At 32.9% G+C, this 18,641-nt stretch overlaps 2 protein-coding genes across 2 annotated transcripts; one reads left to right on the plus strand and one right to left on the minus strand.

Moving 5' to 3' along the window:
• Positions 1 to 890: 890 nt before the first annotated feature.
• On the minus strand, positions 891 to 2,156 carry LOC129871591 (uncharacterized). The gene is made up of 2 exons (XM_055946546.1): positions 2,118 to 2,156; positions 891 to 1,430 (listed from the first exon to the last, which is right to left on the minus strand). Exon 2 carries the CDS (start codon positions 1,420 to 1,422, stop codon positions 937 to 939), a length of 486 nt encoding a protein of 161 aa, XP_055802521.1. The 5' UTR covers positions 1,423 to 1,430; positions 2,118 to 2,156; the 3' UTR covers positions 891 to 936.
• A 5,537-nt stretch (positions 2,157 to 7,693) lies between these two features.
• Positions 7,694 to 16,264, plus strand: LOC129870998 (ATP-dependent 6-phosphofructokinase 5, chloroplastic-like). The gene is made up of 13 exons (XM_055945864.1): positions 7,694 to 8,187; positions 9,391 to 9,481; positions 10,453 to 10,526; positions 11,177 to 11,288; positions 11,400 to 11,495; positions 11,727 to 11,828; positions 11,936 to 12,010; positions 12,371 to 12,511; positions 13,328 to 13,444; positions 13,526 to 13,630; positions 14,500 to 14,580; positions 15,447 to 15,575; positions 15,683 to 16,264. The coding sequence occupies exons 1-13, from the start codon at positions 7,859 to 7,861 to the stop codon at positions 15,848 to 15,850; spliced, it is 1,620 nt and encodes a 539-aa protein (XP_055801839.1). The 5' UTR covers positions 7,694 to 7,858; the 3' UTR covers positions 15,851 to 16,264.
• Positions 16,265 to 18,641: the final 2,377 nt, after the last annotated feature.

The following is an 18,641-nucleotide window of genomic DNA, read 5'->3' on the forward strand; positions in this document are numbered from 1 at the left end:
GGCAATTGAAAAATTCACAATTATTGTAATTTGGAAAACTTTTGAAATAGGATCTAGTTAGCTCCCAAATTGTAGGGGTTTCTGTACTTAATCCTTTCATAAGCCTCCCATCACAGCATCAGAGTACAGGCCCATTGGGCTGATTGCACAAATCAATTAAGCCCAAAACTTAACCTGATTGTCTCTTCAAGCCCAAATAGACTTACCATGTTCGCAAGAGCTTATTTTAGCTGCTTAATTGGAAGCTCTAGAAAGTTTTGGGTTTAAATAAAATGTTTTGCAAATATGCAGAAAATCAGCATGTTGAATGATATTAACTTATTATGATTATGTGATTTAATAAGATATAAATACATATTAATTAAACATTGTTAAAAATATAAGTTTATAAACAAACACATATCGTGCAATTATTAGTTTGATATACACGTTAAGTGCGAATAAATAAATAAAATGTCTTTTCTTGAGTGCAAGAGTTCTTCTTATTGCAAATTCTCTTTATCTTATTTTTTTAAAAAGTGAAAATTACATTTTGAGATTATGGGCAGGGCTACCATGAGAAGTAAGGATTCAATATAACACAATAGTTTTAATCTAAATCCTCTATATTTTTTGAGATATTCACTGAATATATACACATATGATAAATTTTAAAACTCGTAAATTTTAAATATAAATCGCATAAACTTCAAATATTGAATTGTCTCTATTCTGTTCGAGACCTATTTGTGCTTCTTCAATCCTCAAATTTCATAAAAATCACAACGAATGTATTATCATCAAGTCCTTTGAGGCTTATTATATCACACAACATTCTAGTAACCATACTAAATCAAACGAGATAAAAATCCCAAAGTTAGGTTAAGGAAAAGAACCAAAACAATAATAAACTTTAACATTATGTTATTGACTTCCAAATTTTAAACTCTCCCCTCTCTACTTTAAACCTTTAGTAGATTTTTTCTCAGTACTTTCGACAACTTTAACATTTTGTTGACCAACCTTCTTTCTGAAAGTATCGATCTTATCATAACCAGTGACAGGAGTCGATCCAGACCTTAAACTCTGCGTCCAGTCAAATTTTGGTGGACGAGTGCTTACCATTCTCTGCACCTTACTCGATGCCTTATAAGAACTCCGATGACGTGCTTCTTTCTTGATTTCTTTTATTTCAATCTTTGTCCCTCCTTCCATCTTTATATTTATGTTCACTTCAGAGAGCGCTTTAGTGTTTGTACCTCGTGTATTGTCTCTTGTACCATGGTCATCAATTGAATTCTTTGTGTTCCTTTCCTCTTGATGTTTGTAAAGCCTATGTAATCTTAATGCTAATCTGCACATTCCTTCTTTAATTTCATCCTCTAAATCCCTTTCAACATCCATTTCTAATTCCCCTCGAATCTTCATCTCATTTGAATTCATCTTTTCAACTAAATGCAACACAAAAAAAGTTTGTATTAATTATAACTTAATTACGTAGATTATTATCCTAATAACAAAATAAATATGCTATAAAAATGAAATTAAACAAACACAAAGTGCAACATAATTCGAGGGACAATGCAAATAAGCGAACGAGAACACCCTTTACATATATCGATCTTATTATAACCATTTTAAAAGGATACAAATTAAAGTAAATATCAATTTGATACAAGAAATTAAGCATTAAAACCATCATATTTCAAGTTCAAACCTTTTTACAGGTCGAATTATGATAACAAATCGATACTGCTAGAAATCAAAGTAACTATCAATTTGAGACAAAAAAGTAATTGTTCAAGTTTCAAATAAAATCTATTTACAATTAGTCGGATTGTGATCGATATTATTATATATTAAAGTAAATATAAATTTGAGACAAAAATAGGCATTGAAACCCTCATAGTTCAAGTTTCAAATTTACTTATAAATCGAATTATGAATTATGATAATAGAATACTGTTATATATTAAAGTAAATATATATTTAAGCTCAAGATACAAATCTGTTTATAAGAATGAATTGTGACAATAGATCGATACTGCTCTGCTAAGCCGCTTCAAATAAACACTTGAGAGGAGGAAGAAATTGATCATTCATAGAAAGTTAGATATATATGAAGCAAATGTACTTACATAGACAATTTTTGGAGTGTACACATTAATGGTCCATACTGAATCTTATGATAAAGTTTGTTGGTTTTCTAGTACATTTTTATAAGACTAAAAATTGATGTAGACTTTTAGAGTTTTGATTGGCCACCAGCCTTTTCAATTGGATTGAAGAAGACATGAAGGAAAATATTTAAACATGAAATGACAGTTAAAGATAGTTATTTCAGTTGGATGATTCAAAATTATGTGCCAAATATCTCATGATATAATTGGAATTTTTGAGGGATTTTGTTTTAACAAACCTATGGATTTGATTAGAAAGTTTGTGTAACTTTTGTTTCTCTAACTACTTGACTTGAAAGACATTTTGTGTTGGTGTCAACTTAAAGTAAAATCATGTCTTTTATTTTGTAGTAAATTTTTTTGTCACATGATGATGTAAATGTCAATGGACATTTCACTAAAGAAAGAAGCTTTTGGAGTTCACTAATTTGTGTCTCAAGCTTAATTTGCAATTGGTGATATATCACTTTCTCAAATATTATTCTTTCTGGAGTCCTCCAATAATAATACTCACAACAATTAATTGGTGAATTCATGCTTTGGGCCTTAAAGTTGAGGGAAAAAAATATTATACAGTTAGTTTTTCCTATAACAATTTTGTTTACTAGCATGCATGTTATAGTAAAATTTTGTTACAGAGGGAAGTTATGATAGAACATAACAATTAACATGAAAAAATGGTTTAAATTTTTTTTTAATCATTATAATGAAATATTATTATAGAACATTATTATATTATATTATATAGATATCTTATTGAAATATTATTATACAAGTGTATGTTAGAGATATCTACTAATAGCGAGGTAAAATAAGGGACAAGATCAAGTAAGAATATCATTAACCAAATATCTCTTCTGGAATAAAAAACTTCCTAATTACTTTTTAGTAAATCTACCTTCGCAATTTTGCTTTAACTATTCTTTGAAGTATCAAAAGGAACCAGAGTTTCCTTATTTATTTTTTACATTTTAACACCAAACTATATTTATATTCGTAGGTCAACTTTTGACGGATGATATTTTTTGATCAGTTTATATTAGACCCCTTTTTAATAGTATTTTTCTCATCTGAACAGGAGACATGAAGATAATTAAATAATATTTGATAAACTAAGATCGTTAGTCCTTAATTTATTTGATCAATTTATATACTATATACACCCAAGAAGATGCAAATTGTTATACATGCAATGTACCATATATATGTACTATTGCATTCTTTTTGGTTCTTTTAAAGTTAAGACTATGATTTTGACAACATACATATATCAATCAATTGTAGTGATTATGATGTGGGAAATCATTGTCTAATCCAAAATGTTATTACACGTAATTAAGTTGTCATTCTCTCTAAAGTTCAAGGATGTTAAGATCTGCAATTAATAATAAGTATAAAAAGTCAAAGTATTTATGTTCATTTATAAACTAATTAATAATTGATGTAACTTATATACATTCAATGAAAAAGATTTTTATACTATTTTAATATCATATTTTAATAAGTTATAGCAAATCATTTGCTTTATTCTTCACGTAACTAAACTTATAATAAACGGCTATATGTAATTATCGCTTTTTGTACTTAATATATATTTTTTATATTATTAATATATAACGATAAAATTTATTAAAAAAATAAGATTAGAATAAGGACAATTCACCTTTAGAAGTGGGATAAAAGAATAAACCTAACAAAAGAAGAGATTCGAATCTTAGGTTTTTAAATATTCCATTTGTAAGAGAAATAATTGAGTAGCCACGACTCATTATTGTTCGACATGATGGCATAGTGCAATTAATAATAATAATGCAAATACTACTTCGTAAAATTTGCGTACATTAATAGTGAAGCCTTGATAATAAATGAAAATATAAAAAAATAAATTCACAAAAAAGTTGACATCCTTAAGTACAATATGTAGCTCTGCCATCCAGCGGCGGAGTCAGAATTTTGAATAAAGAGGTTCAAAATCTGAATAACTAGCACGAACTAGTCGAAGAAGGTTCGACATCTATTTTATATACATAAATATTATTTTAACCAAGTATAAGTAGTATAGTTTTTTGCCGAAGGGGGTTCGGATGGCTCCGCCACTGCTGCCATCAACGTACACTCTATTCCTTATGTATAAAATTACACTTATGTCATCGTTGTTGTAGAAAGAAAAAGAAATAAACCGACCACGTTTGAAGCTATCAAAATACATGAACTTTCCCTATTATTCCTCTAAATTAAAGTCGTCAACTTTTAGGATACTAAAAGATAATAATTAAAATTAGCTATTACTAAATAATTCGTATCTAATTGAATTTTATAATAACTTATTATTAATTTATTGTCACGACCCAAATTCGGGTGTGATGACACTCATCTCAACCCACCGAGATAAGTCAGCCTAAAACTCAACGGAAAGTAAATGCGGAAGTAATTGAGATAAAACAAGGTTTAACTTAGTCAAAAATAAATAAATAATCTCCAAAATCCCCCAAGACTGGTTGTCACATATACAAGCCACTAATATATTACCGAAGTATGAAAGAAAATACAGTCACAATGTCTTTGTCTCTAGAGTAGGACTAAAACATAATAAAAGAGTAAGAGGTGTCCGCTAGATGGATGTAACAGCTACCTCAACACTCGGAATTGATAACCTCGACTGTAGTGGAAAACAGTAGAAGATCAAGCAGATCCGGGCTCACAACCTACACAAGTGTGGAAGCAAGGGGTGAGTACCAAACAACACGGTACTCAGCAAGTGGATAGCTAAAACTAAGCAAAGCTTAATAGATACAAGTACTCCTGTCCTCTCAACCGAACCTCCTTAACTACAACCTGCATAAAATCAGCCCAACTCTACACTTGTACAATAACAACAGTAATACAGTCCACAAATACTCATCAATAGTCTTGTCAATAAATCATACCAAGTCAAGTTCAGCATACAGAGCAATATGGGGGTAAACACAAAGTCATAAATATCAGAAAGGTGCAATGCAGTGCAATGAAATGATGCATGTCTGTCCTATCGGTACACATCCGCTGAATCACAGTCCGGAACCCATGGGGGACATTTCTGTCCATGTAACATGCCACGGAGCGTGTGGCCCGTCCCCTTAATATATATATCTTGCCACGGAGCGTGTGGCCCGACCCCTTTATTTCATAATACCTGCCACGGAGCGTGTGGCCCGACCCCTTTTGTTTCACAATACCTGCCACGGAGCGTGTGGCCCGACCCCTTTGTTTCATATTACCTGCCACAGAGCGTGTGGCCCGACCCCTTTTATTTCGTATCATTTTCAGTCTCACATAATATGTCAGAACCAATGCAATCAATTCATGTTCATATAATTCACGATAATAACATGACAACAATAATAATATTGCATATCTCACATCAACATAGTCATTTCACATGTCCAAAATAAACCCATAATCACAACATATCAATTCCACCAATACATGTCATTAGATCACCATTTTATACCCCTCATCTTCATTTTTAAGGTCAATCATACAGTCAATAACCCAGTCCAGTTCTCATTACTCCCTAGTATATATGACACGGAAATACAAGCATCTATAAGCTTAAACTGAGGTTTAGAAATTCACTTGCCTTAATTAATCAAGCAATTACACCGGTACTTGAGCCTTCCTTTTTTGTTGGGTCTCCAAATCAATGTAATCTAGTCAAATAAATAACCACAATAAGATTTCGAATCTAACAACATCCATATTATTATATGTCTAGCCTAGATCCAAAACCTACCCAAATCTATAATCAAATTCTTAATGTTGACGTCAAATAACATGTCAACTCTCATATTTTCAAATTTTAAGCCTAGGGTTAGGTTCTAATTTCCCTAATATCATAAATTTAATGTAATTCATAAAATATAATATACCTAATATTTAATTATCTATTTTAATATATCAAAATTCAGGAACTAACTCATTCTATGTCATTGAAATCAAATCTGAAATTTTCTTTCCGATTATGTTCACTCATGATAAAATAAACTCACATGTCAAATTTCAGCTAAAACGGATCGTTATTTGACCCCCAAATCAAGATTTTATATGAAGAACCCTAGGGTCATATTTTCTTATTTCAACATTGTTTCTCCACCAATATACCCTAAAAATATATTCATAATCATATGAAAATTTAATGGAAAGGATGAGAATAATTACTTGACGTTTTGGAATAAAAATCCCTATTTTTCTCTTCTCCTTTATTTTTCTTTTCCCCTTTCTTTTCTTTCTTCCTCCATATTTTTTTTTCTTGTTTCTGCGGTTTTTTTTTTCTTGTTTGCCGCCGCACATCTGATGGCTTAATGCCATCAGATTGTGTGTATATGTATATAATTTTTTTTTTTTTTATTATTATTTATTCCCTTCTTTTTCTTTTCTAAATTAATTATGTACTAAAATGACAAATCCTACTAACCTAATTTATTAAATATAAGAAAAGTGGTATAAGTATTAAATAAATTAACACTTTAGCCCATCAATTAAATTAATTATTTAAAATTACCCATCAATTAATTAAATGAAGTTATCAAATAGTCTAAAATTTACAATTTAAATGTACGGAATGAGTCTTTTATGAAGGAAAGAAGACTCGTTCTCAAAATGACCTAACGGGTCATTATATTTATTAGATTAATAATAAATTTTATTATTTAGGTACGAAATTTATCTGTTCTTTTTTTATAAAAAATTTAAAGTAGTGCGATTGTAGAATTTGCTGTCTTGTCCTCTCTAATTTCTTACAAAATGAAATTAATAAGTTGACGAATGAAAAGTTAGAAAAGGAAGTAGAATATGTAAAATTGCTGATATGACTTTATAGGTCATAATTGAGAAGATTTTATTTAAAAGTTTGTTTTTGCGATATGAAAAGGCACTTTTTTCTCCTCATGATGATAAGTAAAAAGAATATTTATAGCAACAAAACATAGATAAGAATATTCAAGGTGGCGCAGCTATCGTTAAAGTTACCAATTATCAAATCAGACGCGAGTCTCTCTTCAAACCTCTACTTTAAACATTTTTTTTTATAATTATCTTTCCAATAATTTTTATAAAGTTATTTTTTCACGATCAGAAGGCCCCATAAAAGCCAGTGTTTCACCCATCATGTTATACTCTTAAGTATTTACTTGTAATTGTCATATTCAAACTGAAAAGCTATCTTGATAATTATAATGTCTAAAGATTGATTTAGCTTCTGTACACTTTGACTATCATTTTTTCTGTTCACTTTTACTTATTACATTTTACTTTACAAGAGTTAAATAATATAAATTTTGATTATTATGTTAAGCTATATTTTTTTAGTACTTTTTTTAACAATATTTAAATATATAAATTTAATATTTTAATTTAAATATTAATTAAACGTCACTAGTGAAAGTGAATGTAAAACTTTTTGCTTTGGACGGCTGAAACCTAGAAAGAAAACAAGAAAAAGAAAAATAGTCAAACCCCAAAAAATAGAAATAAATTAAAAAAAATCAAAAATTAATTTCTCTCTCTTTTCTCCGGCTAGCTGCTAAATTCGACTACTGTTTTTTTTGTCTCTCTCTTCTCTCTTTCTCCGTCACTCTCCGTCTCCGATCTCTCCATCGGTCACCTATATATACATATATATATATATACACATAGTAGGTACAAATATACTGTTGGTTTTAATGGAGTCTCTTTCGCCGGCGATCGGGAAGAAAGCGATTCTGCCGTCGACGACTGGTTACACCGATCATGATCTATTTTTAGGTTCTGTTAGGTTGAGAACTGTAAGGAATTTGAATAGAACTTGCCGGAGATTGAGAATTCGAGTGCAAGCTGGAAACGGAGTATCGAAAAGTGCCGCTGCCGGCGTCGGCGTCGGCATCGATTTTAGTGATCCTGATTGGAAGTTAAAGTATCAGAGAGAATTTGAGGCTCGTTTTAATATTCCTCATATGACTGATGTATTCCCCGATGCCGTTTCGTATCCTTCTACTTTCTGTCTAAAAATGAGGTAATCTCCTTTTTAAAGAACTGCCTTTTTTGAATTTTAGTTTACTTTTCTCTGTTCCGTATCAATTTATGTGTCACATTTAAAATTTCGACAGTCAATCAAATTTTTCTTTAATTGGAACTTTTTTGGTATGCTTTTTAAGTATTTTAAGTTGTTAAGTATTGTGATTTTATAGTATTGTTTAGATAGTTTTCAAATATATAAATTTTATTTAAAAAAACTTGAAGTTTCTATGTCCCAGTTTCCGTCAAAGTTTAGAATTTTGAATGTTGAAATTCCAACTATGTCACATAAATTGGGGCAGAGGGAATAGTTTTCTTTTTTTGTGTGTATGTAGTGATCAATGAAGTGGTTGACCACCATGAGGTTCGGATTCAAATCTTAGTAGCGACAAAAACTAGGTGACTTCTTTCCATTTTTTTAAGTCGTGGTGGACAAAGTTAGGAGGTGTTAGGTATTCAATGAAATTAGTCAGATGCGCTCAAGTTGACCTGGACACTATGGTTATAAAAAAGGAACTATTTGTTGAATTGGTAGATGAACTGGAAATAGTGGTGAAGTGTTTAGGTTTATTTAGTGAAGAATTGTAGAAATTTCTAGGAGTTTAAATTTGATACTAAGGTGCTATATTGATATTCCATCCATTTCTTTTGCATAATGTATTTAACTGGACATCAAGTTTAATACTTTAGTATGAGCAGCTGCAGCCAGAATCACCTGATTTTCGGGAAAAAAAGAAGAGATGCCATTCAAGAGTGAAGAAAGAAAGTACTTGTATTAAATATGAACAGTGAAATGTTTTGGACCAAATATCATATGAAAGTTTAAAATCTCGAATAATAGTATGAGTTGGAAAGTTATATATATTATTGGAATTGTGTCAAATACTTTGTCGAGTATCATATAAATTGGAATGGAGGAGTATTCAGTTCAAATTTGATTATCCTGCTGTTTTGTAGCATTAGTTACTTTGTTGTATCTATCACTAGTGTTTCGACTTTCAGGTCTCTATGTCTGGCTTTATCAATTCTCCAAAGTTTAGTATTGATAGTTTTCTCGCATATTTTGTTGGAAAGCACTTGGCCAGGTGGTCTGCTAATTAAATGGAAAGAAATATACTTGCTTAATATAATGAAAATTTCGGGCAGAAAATTTTGCTTGAGGAGTAATTTTACTAACTTTAATGCATCATTCCTGTTACAGGACTCCAATTACTGAAAAGTTTGCAGAAGGTTACCCCTCAGATGAAAAATGGCATGGTTACATTAATAATAATGACAGAGTACTTCTTAAAGTAAGCTCCTACTGATTTTGCATAGTTTCACTAACCGAATTCAGTCTCCTGTTGATTGTGATAGTAAAAAGTGACATGCTTCTTTTTCTAGTAATTGTGTCATATTGATCTACCGCTTCATGCCAAAATTCTTCAAAATACACTATATTAACAAAAACATGAACTAATTTGAGGGTAATGGAATTTAGGTCAAAGACCATGTAATTTAATATGTAGTTGATTATTTTGTGGCATATCTACTTCTCACCAGTGATCTCCAACTGCTTGGTAATTGTCTTTAATTCGAATGTGGAAATGCTCTGGCTCGTATTAATGTACTTTTTAACTTGGTACTGAGAAAAGATATAAATATAGATAAATTAAACAGTCAGGAAAAATAGCTATCTTTAGAAGCCTTACATTTGGGATGGGGCTTTTTACTATTTGATTCACATTTATGTAAAGTCTTCAATAGTGAATTCTTTCTCTACTGGGAAAAATACACCTCCATGTCGTGTGGATCATTTAGATGGAAAGTAGGTTGGCAGTTCAAAAAGCTAAAAAATCCAGTGTTGATTCACAAGTATTTTTTCTTCCATTAATTAAGAGCGTATCCTTGCTGAAGATGGTAGTATCTCACTGTTTCGAAATTGATAGGCCTTTCGCATATCAAGGATCAATTTTTATTAATTAGTCTAAATTTTTGATCATTTAGATACTATTTGAAAAAAATTAAAGTTTCAACCTGTCCCATTTCAAAATGGTTAAAACATATATTTGATTATCTTAGTCAAAAGTTGGTTCGACTCCCGGGAAGTGTAATAGGACCATCTTCGGAATGACCGAAGTAGTTGAGCAAGTACGCTATTTGTTTTTTCTGCTGGCGAAAAAGTAAATGATTGCTTTTTTTGTTTTGTTTTTTGTTCTATTTCCTCCAAGTCCACTCGTATTATTTAATTCTAGTTGATCTAAGTAAGCAATTTACGTTTCAGGTAATTAATTATTCCTCCCCCACATCTGCTGGTGCCGAGTGCATCGATTCCAATTGTTCATGGGTAGAGCAATGGTAAAGTTCTTTACCTTTTCTACTTTAAAGAGTTGCATGGATACCATTATATACCTGTTGAGGAAATGATACAAACTTAACTTTGTACTAGTATCAGTTTAACCACTCTCACCCCCTTTTATTAGGTGCAAGCCTTTCATAGTGCAATGCATGTCTATAGATTGACAAAATGATTCCAGATTATTAATTAATCTTTCTGCATCTACGAGCTCCTGCTCCCAATTGCCACAAATTGAAGTCCTCTATCAATGTTGCTTTTTCCACTATCCAGACCGTTCAACAACCAACTTGGCACTATCCATTTCCTTGCCATCTTCTAAGTTCAAGATTTTCTTTCTCATACCTGATAGAAATAAAACTAGATAGTGAGATGTTAAAAGAGTTCTTCCAATGATGAGGGGAGTGTTTTAGGAAATTACACGTTATCTATTACTGGAATTTGGGGGAAATTGTGATGCTGAACAAAGTTAGCTCCTTATAAGTGTTTGTTTTGGTATAGAATTACTGAACATTGAGTAGAAGAGTTTTGACTGCCTTTTAAGAATTGCGACTCAGGGTGTAAATTAATAATTTTGTGCCAAGCATGATTCTTATTTTAAATTTGGTAAGCCTTTAACACATATCATGAATACGGAACAAATTATTTTCAGGGTTCACCGTGCTGGTCCTCGAGAGAAAATATTTTTCAAGCCAGAAGAGGTGAAAGCAGCGATTGTAACTTGTGGTGGACTTTGCCCCGGGCTTAATGATGTTATTCGACAGGTATTAGCATATTATTATTGTTTGGTTTTGATTCTTGATTTCTCACGGATGTAGTTGCTTGCTTCTCACTGGTGTTGTTCCTCATCCTCTCTTTGTTTTCACATGATGCAGATAGTTATCACCCTTGAGATATATGGAGTGAAGAAAATTGTGGGAATTCCTTTTGGATATCGTGGGTTTTCGGAAAAAGATTTAGCCGAAATGCCAGTAAGTTACTTCAACTCTTTTTCGCTGCCCAAATGCTCCTTAAAATTTAAGTTCTGTTATTCAGAATTAAGTGCAAAATCCTAACTTTAGTCTCTAAACGGTCATTACTTATAAGGTATTATTCTACAATGGATAAGGTATTACTGATAAGGTATTATTATACAATGGATAAATTTCTCTTTAATGAGATTAGGTGTTTTACTGATTTTTGTTCACATGCTTTGTTCTTAGTTATCCAGGAAAGTGGTGCAAAATGTTCATCTTTCAGGGGGAAGCTTGCTGGGAGTATCACGTGGAGGACCTAAAGTTAGTGACATCGTGGACAGCATCCAGGTACTTAACTGACTTTCTCGTATACTACGAATAAAGCTTGCTTCGATTGTTGCATGAGGGATGATTTTGCTAGGATTTATCTAAGATCCACTTCTTTTACTCGTCAGGAAAGAGGAATCAACATGCTCTTTGTGCTGGGTGGAAATGGTACACATGCTGGTGCAAATGCAATTCATGATGAGGTTGTTATGCCTGGCCTCTATATTCATATGGGGTCGATATGCATTGTTGACTGTTGTTCTCTGATTATTTGAGGTTTGGTGTGTAGTTGGAGACCGTATAGAGAGTGAATCGAGAATAAGTGATTCCCTCTAGTGTTTCCATTAGACAAGTAGAGTGAATGCCCCTCTTTCATAGAAACTTATGCATTGAAATTAAAGTTCTCCCTGAAATTGTAGAAAGAAAATGTTTCAGATGAGCATGGATATATAACAGTCTAATAGTTTCTCCCTAATGTTCTTGGTTGTTGAATGGCCAATAACATCTAGTCTAACTGCTATTGTTAGAAATTCTAGTTTGATTTTGTCTTACTGGATGTACAGTGCCGTAAAAGACGTATAAAGGCGGCAGTAGTTGGTGTGCCAAAAACTATAGACAACGATATTATGCTTATGGATAAGACATTTGGTTTTGATACTGCTGTTGAAGAAGCACAGAGAGCCATTAATTCTGCTTACATTGAGGTACTACTTTATGATCTACTACAATTTCATCCTTTCTGCTATGGCCTATTCCATGACAGGAAAAACCTTCTACACTTCTATCAAATGACCTGCACCTTGCCCTTTCTTTTCCTATGCTTTGCTCCCTTCAATTTGCTGGACCTCCTTCTGACTTTAATCAATTGACAATCTCTTTTGAGAAGGAATTCCATAGACAATCTCATCAACCTCTCTTTTGTGAATATGTCTCAGTGCGGTTACATTTTTGTGATCTTCACTACAAGTTCAAGACATAGAGCCTGTTTGGATTGGCTTAAGATTGGTCAAACCAGCTTTTAAGTTATTTTTTAAATTTTGGAAGTGTTTGGCAAATCAAAAAAGTGTTTAAAATAAGTTACAATTTACAAAAAGAAGTTAAAAATTAAAAGTTGGTTCCCCCCCCCCCCCCCCACTTTTTTCTTTTTGACTTAAAAGTCATTTTTAGCTTAAACGTTATTTTTTTCAAGCCAATCCAAACGGGCTCATAGTCATCATGTATTTTGAAATCCTGCAAAAACTCCTTGTTTGACAGAATCTTCTGACTTTTTTTCTTTCTTTCTTGGAAGTTCCTGGTTATCAGTGACTAGTTTCCCCCTATTTGTTAGACCTTGAGTTTGTTTAATCAAGTATTTCTTATTTCACCTCTAAACTTACATCTTCAAAAATATTATCTCATGTTAAGGATTGATTTCCAGAAGAAAAGTGCTCATTTACTTTTTCCTCATTTACAGTTGTTAAAAATCATACTTCTTCCATGCAATCTGCTTTAGATGAAGTTTCTTTTTGGCTCTTTTGCAGGCACACAGTGCATATCGTGGTATTGGAATTGTGAAGTTGATGGGCCGTAGTAGTGGGTTTATAGCTATGCAAGCATCCTTAGCTAGTGGACAAATAGACATATGCTTGATTCCAGAGGTATGACTGATATCTATAAGATGTTACAAATGTTTTTCTGAGGAGTTCCTCATTAAGATCGTATCTTATTTCATATTTCAGGTGCCTTTTAATCTGCATGGCCCTCATGGTGTTTTGCGGCATCTAAAATATCTGCTAGAGACAAAGGGATCAGCTGTGATCTGTGCAGCAGAGGGAGCTGGGCAGGTTAGTTATGTCATAATTATGGTTGTGCTGCATTGGGATGTAGCATTAGATGAGTTTTTTTTTTTAACCGAATAGGTCCCTTAGGTTTGGTATTGGTTTATTTTTATCTCTATTGTATTATGCCGAGCAAATATGGTCCTTTATGTTTGCTAAACATAGACTTTTGGTCCAACTAACAGAACCTGAAAGCAGTCTCTATAAAACTAATGAAACTTGCACGTGCAAAGGTCACAGCTATAGTTAAAGTACATGAACAACAGTAAATTGCACTTCATAATTATCCCCGTCACTGCTTCCTTTTCTTCCTTAACTTCTGCCTACCATCTGTATCCTCTCTATAATGTGTGTTATAGTTAAGGACTCCAAATCCATATAATCGGGAATTGTGGAAAAAGACCAGAGTCATGGTTGTCCTTTTACTATGGTCACGTTCTCTCTAGTGCAATTTCCATTTGTCTTGTAGGAATCCATTTGCATTTTTTCATTACTCGAATGAGAAGTGCTCAGGTTTAGCAAACTTGCAGGATCTTTTGTGCTGAAGGTAAGAAAATAGGGATAAAAATTGACCTGCTGCCAAGCTTAAGACACTATTTTAGTTAATAAGATCTCAATATTTGGTGAAGTAATTATTATTCTTTCCCATAACTTATCCCCTTTGCTTTTTATTTATATACTAGATATTCTTTTTTTACTTTCTTTCAGTTCAATATTGTCGCTATACTAGACAAAGTTCAAAAGTCACTTAGAGGTTTACAGTTTTTGGTTGCTTTGTCGTAATTTATTGTTTGCAAACTATATCAATGAATGAAAATAGATGGGTCAGTTTTTGATTTTTTAACATTTGACTTCCGGCACAACCTTCATTTCAGGATTTCCTTGAGAAAACCAATGCAAAAGATGCATCTGGAAATGCTGTACTTGGAGACATTGGTGTTTATTTGCAACAAGAGGTTAGTAACTTCCCAGCTTTATTCTGGTATTGTTGCTACATGCACCTTAAATATTCGCAATGCATGTTATTGTGTACAACCTTTTGTCATCGTGAGGATTTCATTCCTTCATAGTTTTCTTTTCTTTAGAGAAATTCAAGTTACTTCACCATATCACTTCTAAGTGGTATCTTTGTCCAAATATGAGCACAAGGCACGCGGTTCTCTATTTAACATTGCATTGATTATCTTTCAAAGTTCTTTTTCATGCATCTGTTGTTCAAGGCTGTCTTTCATTTGGATCATGAACCTTTTTGAGATTTTTACGGAGGTCTTGAGGAGCCTTTTAGCTGGATATAACTCTTTTGTGTGGTCTCTTATATTGCACATGTGAATATTGAAACTTTTGTTCGGGAATATTTTAAGAAGAAAATACTTACCTGAATACCAATTCATTAAGAATAACCGATAATTGCATATTAAGCTGCTATGACTGGTGTCCTTGCTTCGTTCAATAAATGAGAATATCTTCAGTCATTTTACTGCTCCTAGTATCTAATCTGTGGTCGTCATCACTTTATCTCCTCAACTCTGCCCACGTGAGCTTCACAATGCACAGCCGGTCTCAAGCTAGGATACAGGTGGAGCATTGTGGTAGGTTGACCGCCAGTGTAAAAATAGTCAAAATCATTATAAATCCACTGAATGCTATACAACATCTGTATAACGATCCCCAACTAATTTGTGAGGTGTAGTTGATTGATTGATTCTTAAAGCACCGTACCTGGTAGTAGAAATGTCCTTGCACATGAAAGCTCATGGCTCACTTCTTATCCGTTCTTATTATGAGAATGAGAATTTATAATAATCTGCCTGTTCTCTGACAGATTAAAAAGTACTTCAAGGAGCTCGGAGAGACAGCTGATGTGAAATACATTGATCCTACATACATGATCCGTGCATGCCGTGCAAATGCTTCAGATGGTATTCTGTGCACCGTACTTGGGCAAAATGCTGTAAGTCCTTCAATCTGGAATTAGATTTCTCCTTCTTAACTTGTATTTTCCGTGATTGAGACATTATTCAAATTTATTTATTCGATAAACACCCTTCATTTTGACAGGTTCATGGTGCATTTGCTGGATATAGTGGTATCACAGTAGGTATATGCAACACTCATTATGTCTACTTTCCAATTCCAGAAGTCATCTCTAAACCCAGGGTTGTTGACCCTAACAGCCGCATGTGGCATCGTTGCTTGACATCCACAGGCCAGCCTGATTTTCTTTGAATCATGAGACAAACTTATTTTATACTTCGGATATCTGTCATAATGTAAATTAGACATGCAGGGAGCCAAATTGATAGTTTACGGCTTTGCCTGTCCCATTTGTTCAAGAAATAACACGGAAAATAGGATTTCCCAATTTTTTTGCCCGGCATACATTGTTTTGATGCCAGTTCAGAAGGGCATAATTTATAAATGAAGCTTTGACAGAGAGTAAGAGTAGCATTTTCACTTGTTCCTCACATTCTGTAAAGGTTCGCGTACGGTTAAGGAAATTTTATTTAACCTAAGCCCCTTCTGTATCATTTGAGTATATCATCAGTTATGTTCATCTGTAATTCACAACTTCTTTTATGGAACAATTTTCAATAATTTATGACATGAGAAAGTTGAAATTTACATGTCCATACAAGAATATACTGGGCACTGAATGTGATTGTTATATTATTCAGATATTGAAGAAAAGTATCTGGTAAATTTCTGAGGGTCTATCAAAAATAGTCTCTCTACCTCTGAGGTAGGGAAATGCCTGCATACACTCTACCCTTTTTAAATTCCATTTTGTGGGATTATACTGGGTATGTTGTTGTTGTCGTACAGTAATGATGACTGATGAAGTTCTAGTGCATGTGAATTACATGCCTTTTGTATTCACTACACAAAAGGAAGGTGAGTTTGTCAATGGTTTGAACTGATTGATCTAAATGAGTTATACGAGGTAAGTCTTTTAGGATCAATTTGCAAGGTGAATGGTAGCGTTATGCTTATGTCTTGGCAGTTTCTTGCTAAGTTGCACTAAAAGTATTTTGATGGATTGGGTCATGACATGTTTATTTATTAACTCTAACTCGTTTAACCTGTTCAAATTTGATCAAATCCATACATTTAAAACCACTATTAATCCCATAGATAGTTCTCCATGTTTGCCTTCATTGGGTTCTTTTGAACCTGTAACTATAATATTGGCTTTGCCTCATGAAATTTTGAACGGGGTGGTGAAGATCTAGTAAATTTATAGTTCTTATAAATATATTTGGTTTTAATGTGGGAATCGGACATCGGAAAAAAGAAAAAGGAATCGTCGCCTGAGAGATTCGAGCTCTGGCGGGGTAACCCCATGTAATTATCAGGCACACGCCTTAACCACTCGGCCAAAGTGACTTATTCCTATATATTGATAAAGTAATACTAGACATTGGTTGATACTAGTAAACAGAAATAATTAGTAACAACATAAATATTACTACATCAAATTCTGTTTCACAATCAAGACATAAACATTACATACAATCAAAAAACAGTATACAATCTGAAAATCAACTCGAATACATGGAAAAAGCTGAATAGAAACAATAGATAGAACAATTAATATAAAAGAAGAAGTACTAATAATATAGTAGAATAGAGCTAGGGGTGATGAATAGTTTGACTCGAATTTGCACGGATCAAAATAGACTGAATAAATAAACGAGTCATTTATGACACCCCAAAATGGAACTGCAAGATAATAATATTAATTAGTTGGATGGAGGAGGTGAAAGTGTAGGAATGTTTGGAAGTGATGGCATGTTGGGCAGAGGATTCATGGTTGGCATTGGTGGCAGAGTCATTTTCGGGACGACAGAGGGCAATGTAGGCAAAGATGATACACTAGGCAATGGTGGCAATGTGGCTGGAAAGTTGGGAATATTTGGCAATTGTGGCATTGTTGGCTTAGGCAATGACGGGATCGTAGGCAAGTTGGGAAGTTGCATTAGGCTACGAGCAGCATGACTTGTCGATATACTTGATAAGGAAAATAATGCTACGATCACGAAAATAATTGAGTAGTTGATGGAAGCAGCCATTGTGTTGATTTGCTCTAAATTGCTTTGTTTTCACAAGGAAATTAAGATGTGTTTTGATTTGATTTGAGTTTGATCATTTACTAAAGGGTATATATAGGGAAAGTTCTTTGGTGAAATGTTGGATGAAGAAGCATAAGCTCTAAATTCTAAATACTTTATTTAGATCTTTCACCAACTTTTAAGTCAATAAGTTTTCTAAGAAGTAGTTATATATAGATGAAATTTGGATCAACCATATTTGGTGGAAAATTGAGTATTCGGAAGAATACTAGCTAGACTAATTCAGATTTACATTGCGTAGGATTCATTAAGTGAGAGTGCTTCCTACCAAGAGTTTCTTCATTTTAGAACTCCAGCCTGAACCTTTGACTAGTGATAAAATATGTGAACAACTTTAAGTGGTCATCAACGACTTAAGCCCCTTTTAACTTTTTTTTGCTAATACTAGTGTGTTCTATAGGACTGTTGTTAGGTGATCCTTCCAATGTTGTTCAACTACCAAGGAGATGTGATTTCTTGCCTAATAATTGGTGCTCAAATAACTATTCAGCTCAACAATATATTGAAGTCAACACATTTCATCAAACAATTAGAAGGCAACCATGTGTTAGGGGAGTTCTACTTCTATGCAGTGTCTTTTTTCACATGGACTGGTCGTTCGATTACAAAACCAATTGGCAAAAATTTACCCTCATTGAGTGTTTATATCAAACCAATGTACATAATGGTTTGAACTAACAATTTTTGTGTTAGAAAGTCACTCCAACTTTGTTTTACAATACAAAGTCACTCAACTAATGACAATTATCTCAAAAAGTCATTCAACTTTGTTTTGTAACAAAAGAGACACTCAACTATTGTTATTTCATGTACAAATTGATATTTCCGTTACATATTACTGACGTGGATAATTTATTTTAAGCCAAATTGAAAGAAAAAAAAAGTGA

Source organism: Solanum dulcamara, chromosome 10, assembly GCF_947179165.1.
Source record: "Solanum dulcamara chromosome 10, daSolDulc1.2, whole genome shotgun sequence".
NCBI lineage: Eukaryota > Viridiplantae > Streptophyta > Magnoliopsida > Solanales > Solanaceae > Solanum > Solanum dulcamara.

Coding starts and splice junctions, on each gene's coding strand:
- LOC129871591 (XM_055946546.1), bottom strand. CDS start 1,422: ATGAATTCAAATGAGATGAAGATTCGAGGGGAATTAGAAATGGATGTT.
- LOC129870998 (XM_055945864.1), top strand. CDS start 7,859: ATGGAGTCTCTTTCGCCGGCGATCGGGAAGAAAGCGATTCTGCCGTCG. Junction 10,527..11,176: donor TGTTCATGGGTAGAGCAATG/GTAAAGTTCTTT, acceptor AATTATTTTCAG/GGTTCACCGTGCTGGTCCTC. Junction 15,576..15,682: donor CCGTACTTGGGCAAAATGCT/GTAAGTCCTTCA, acceptor TCATTTTGACAG/GTTCATGGTGCATTTGCTGG.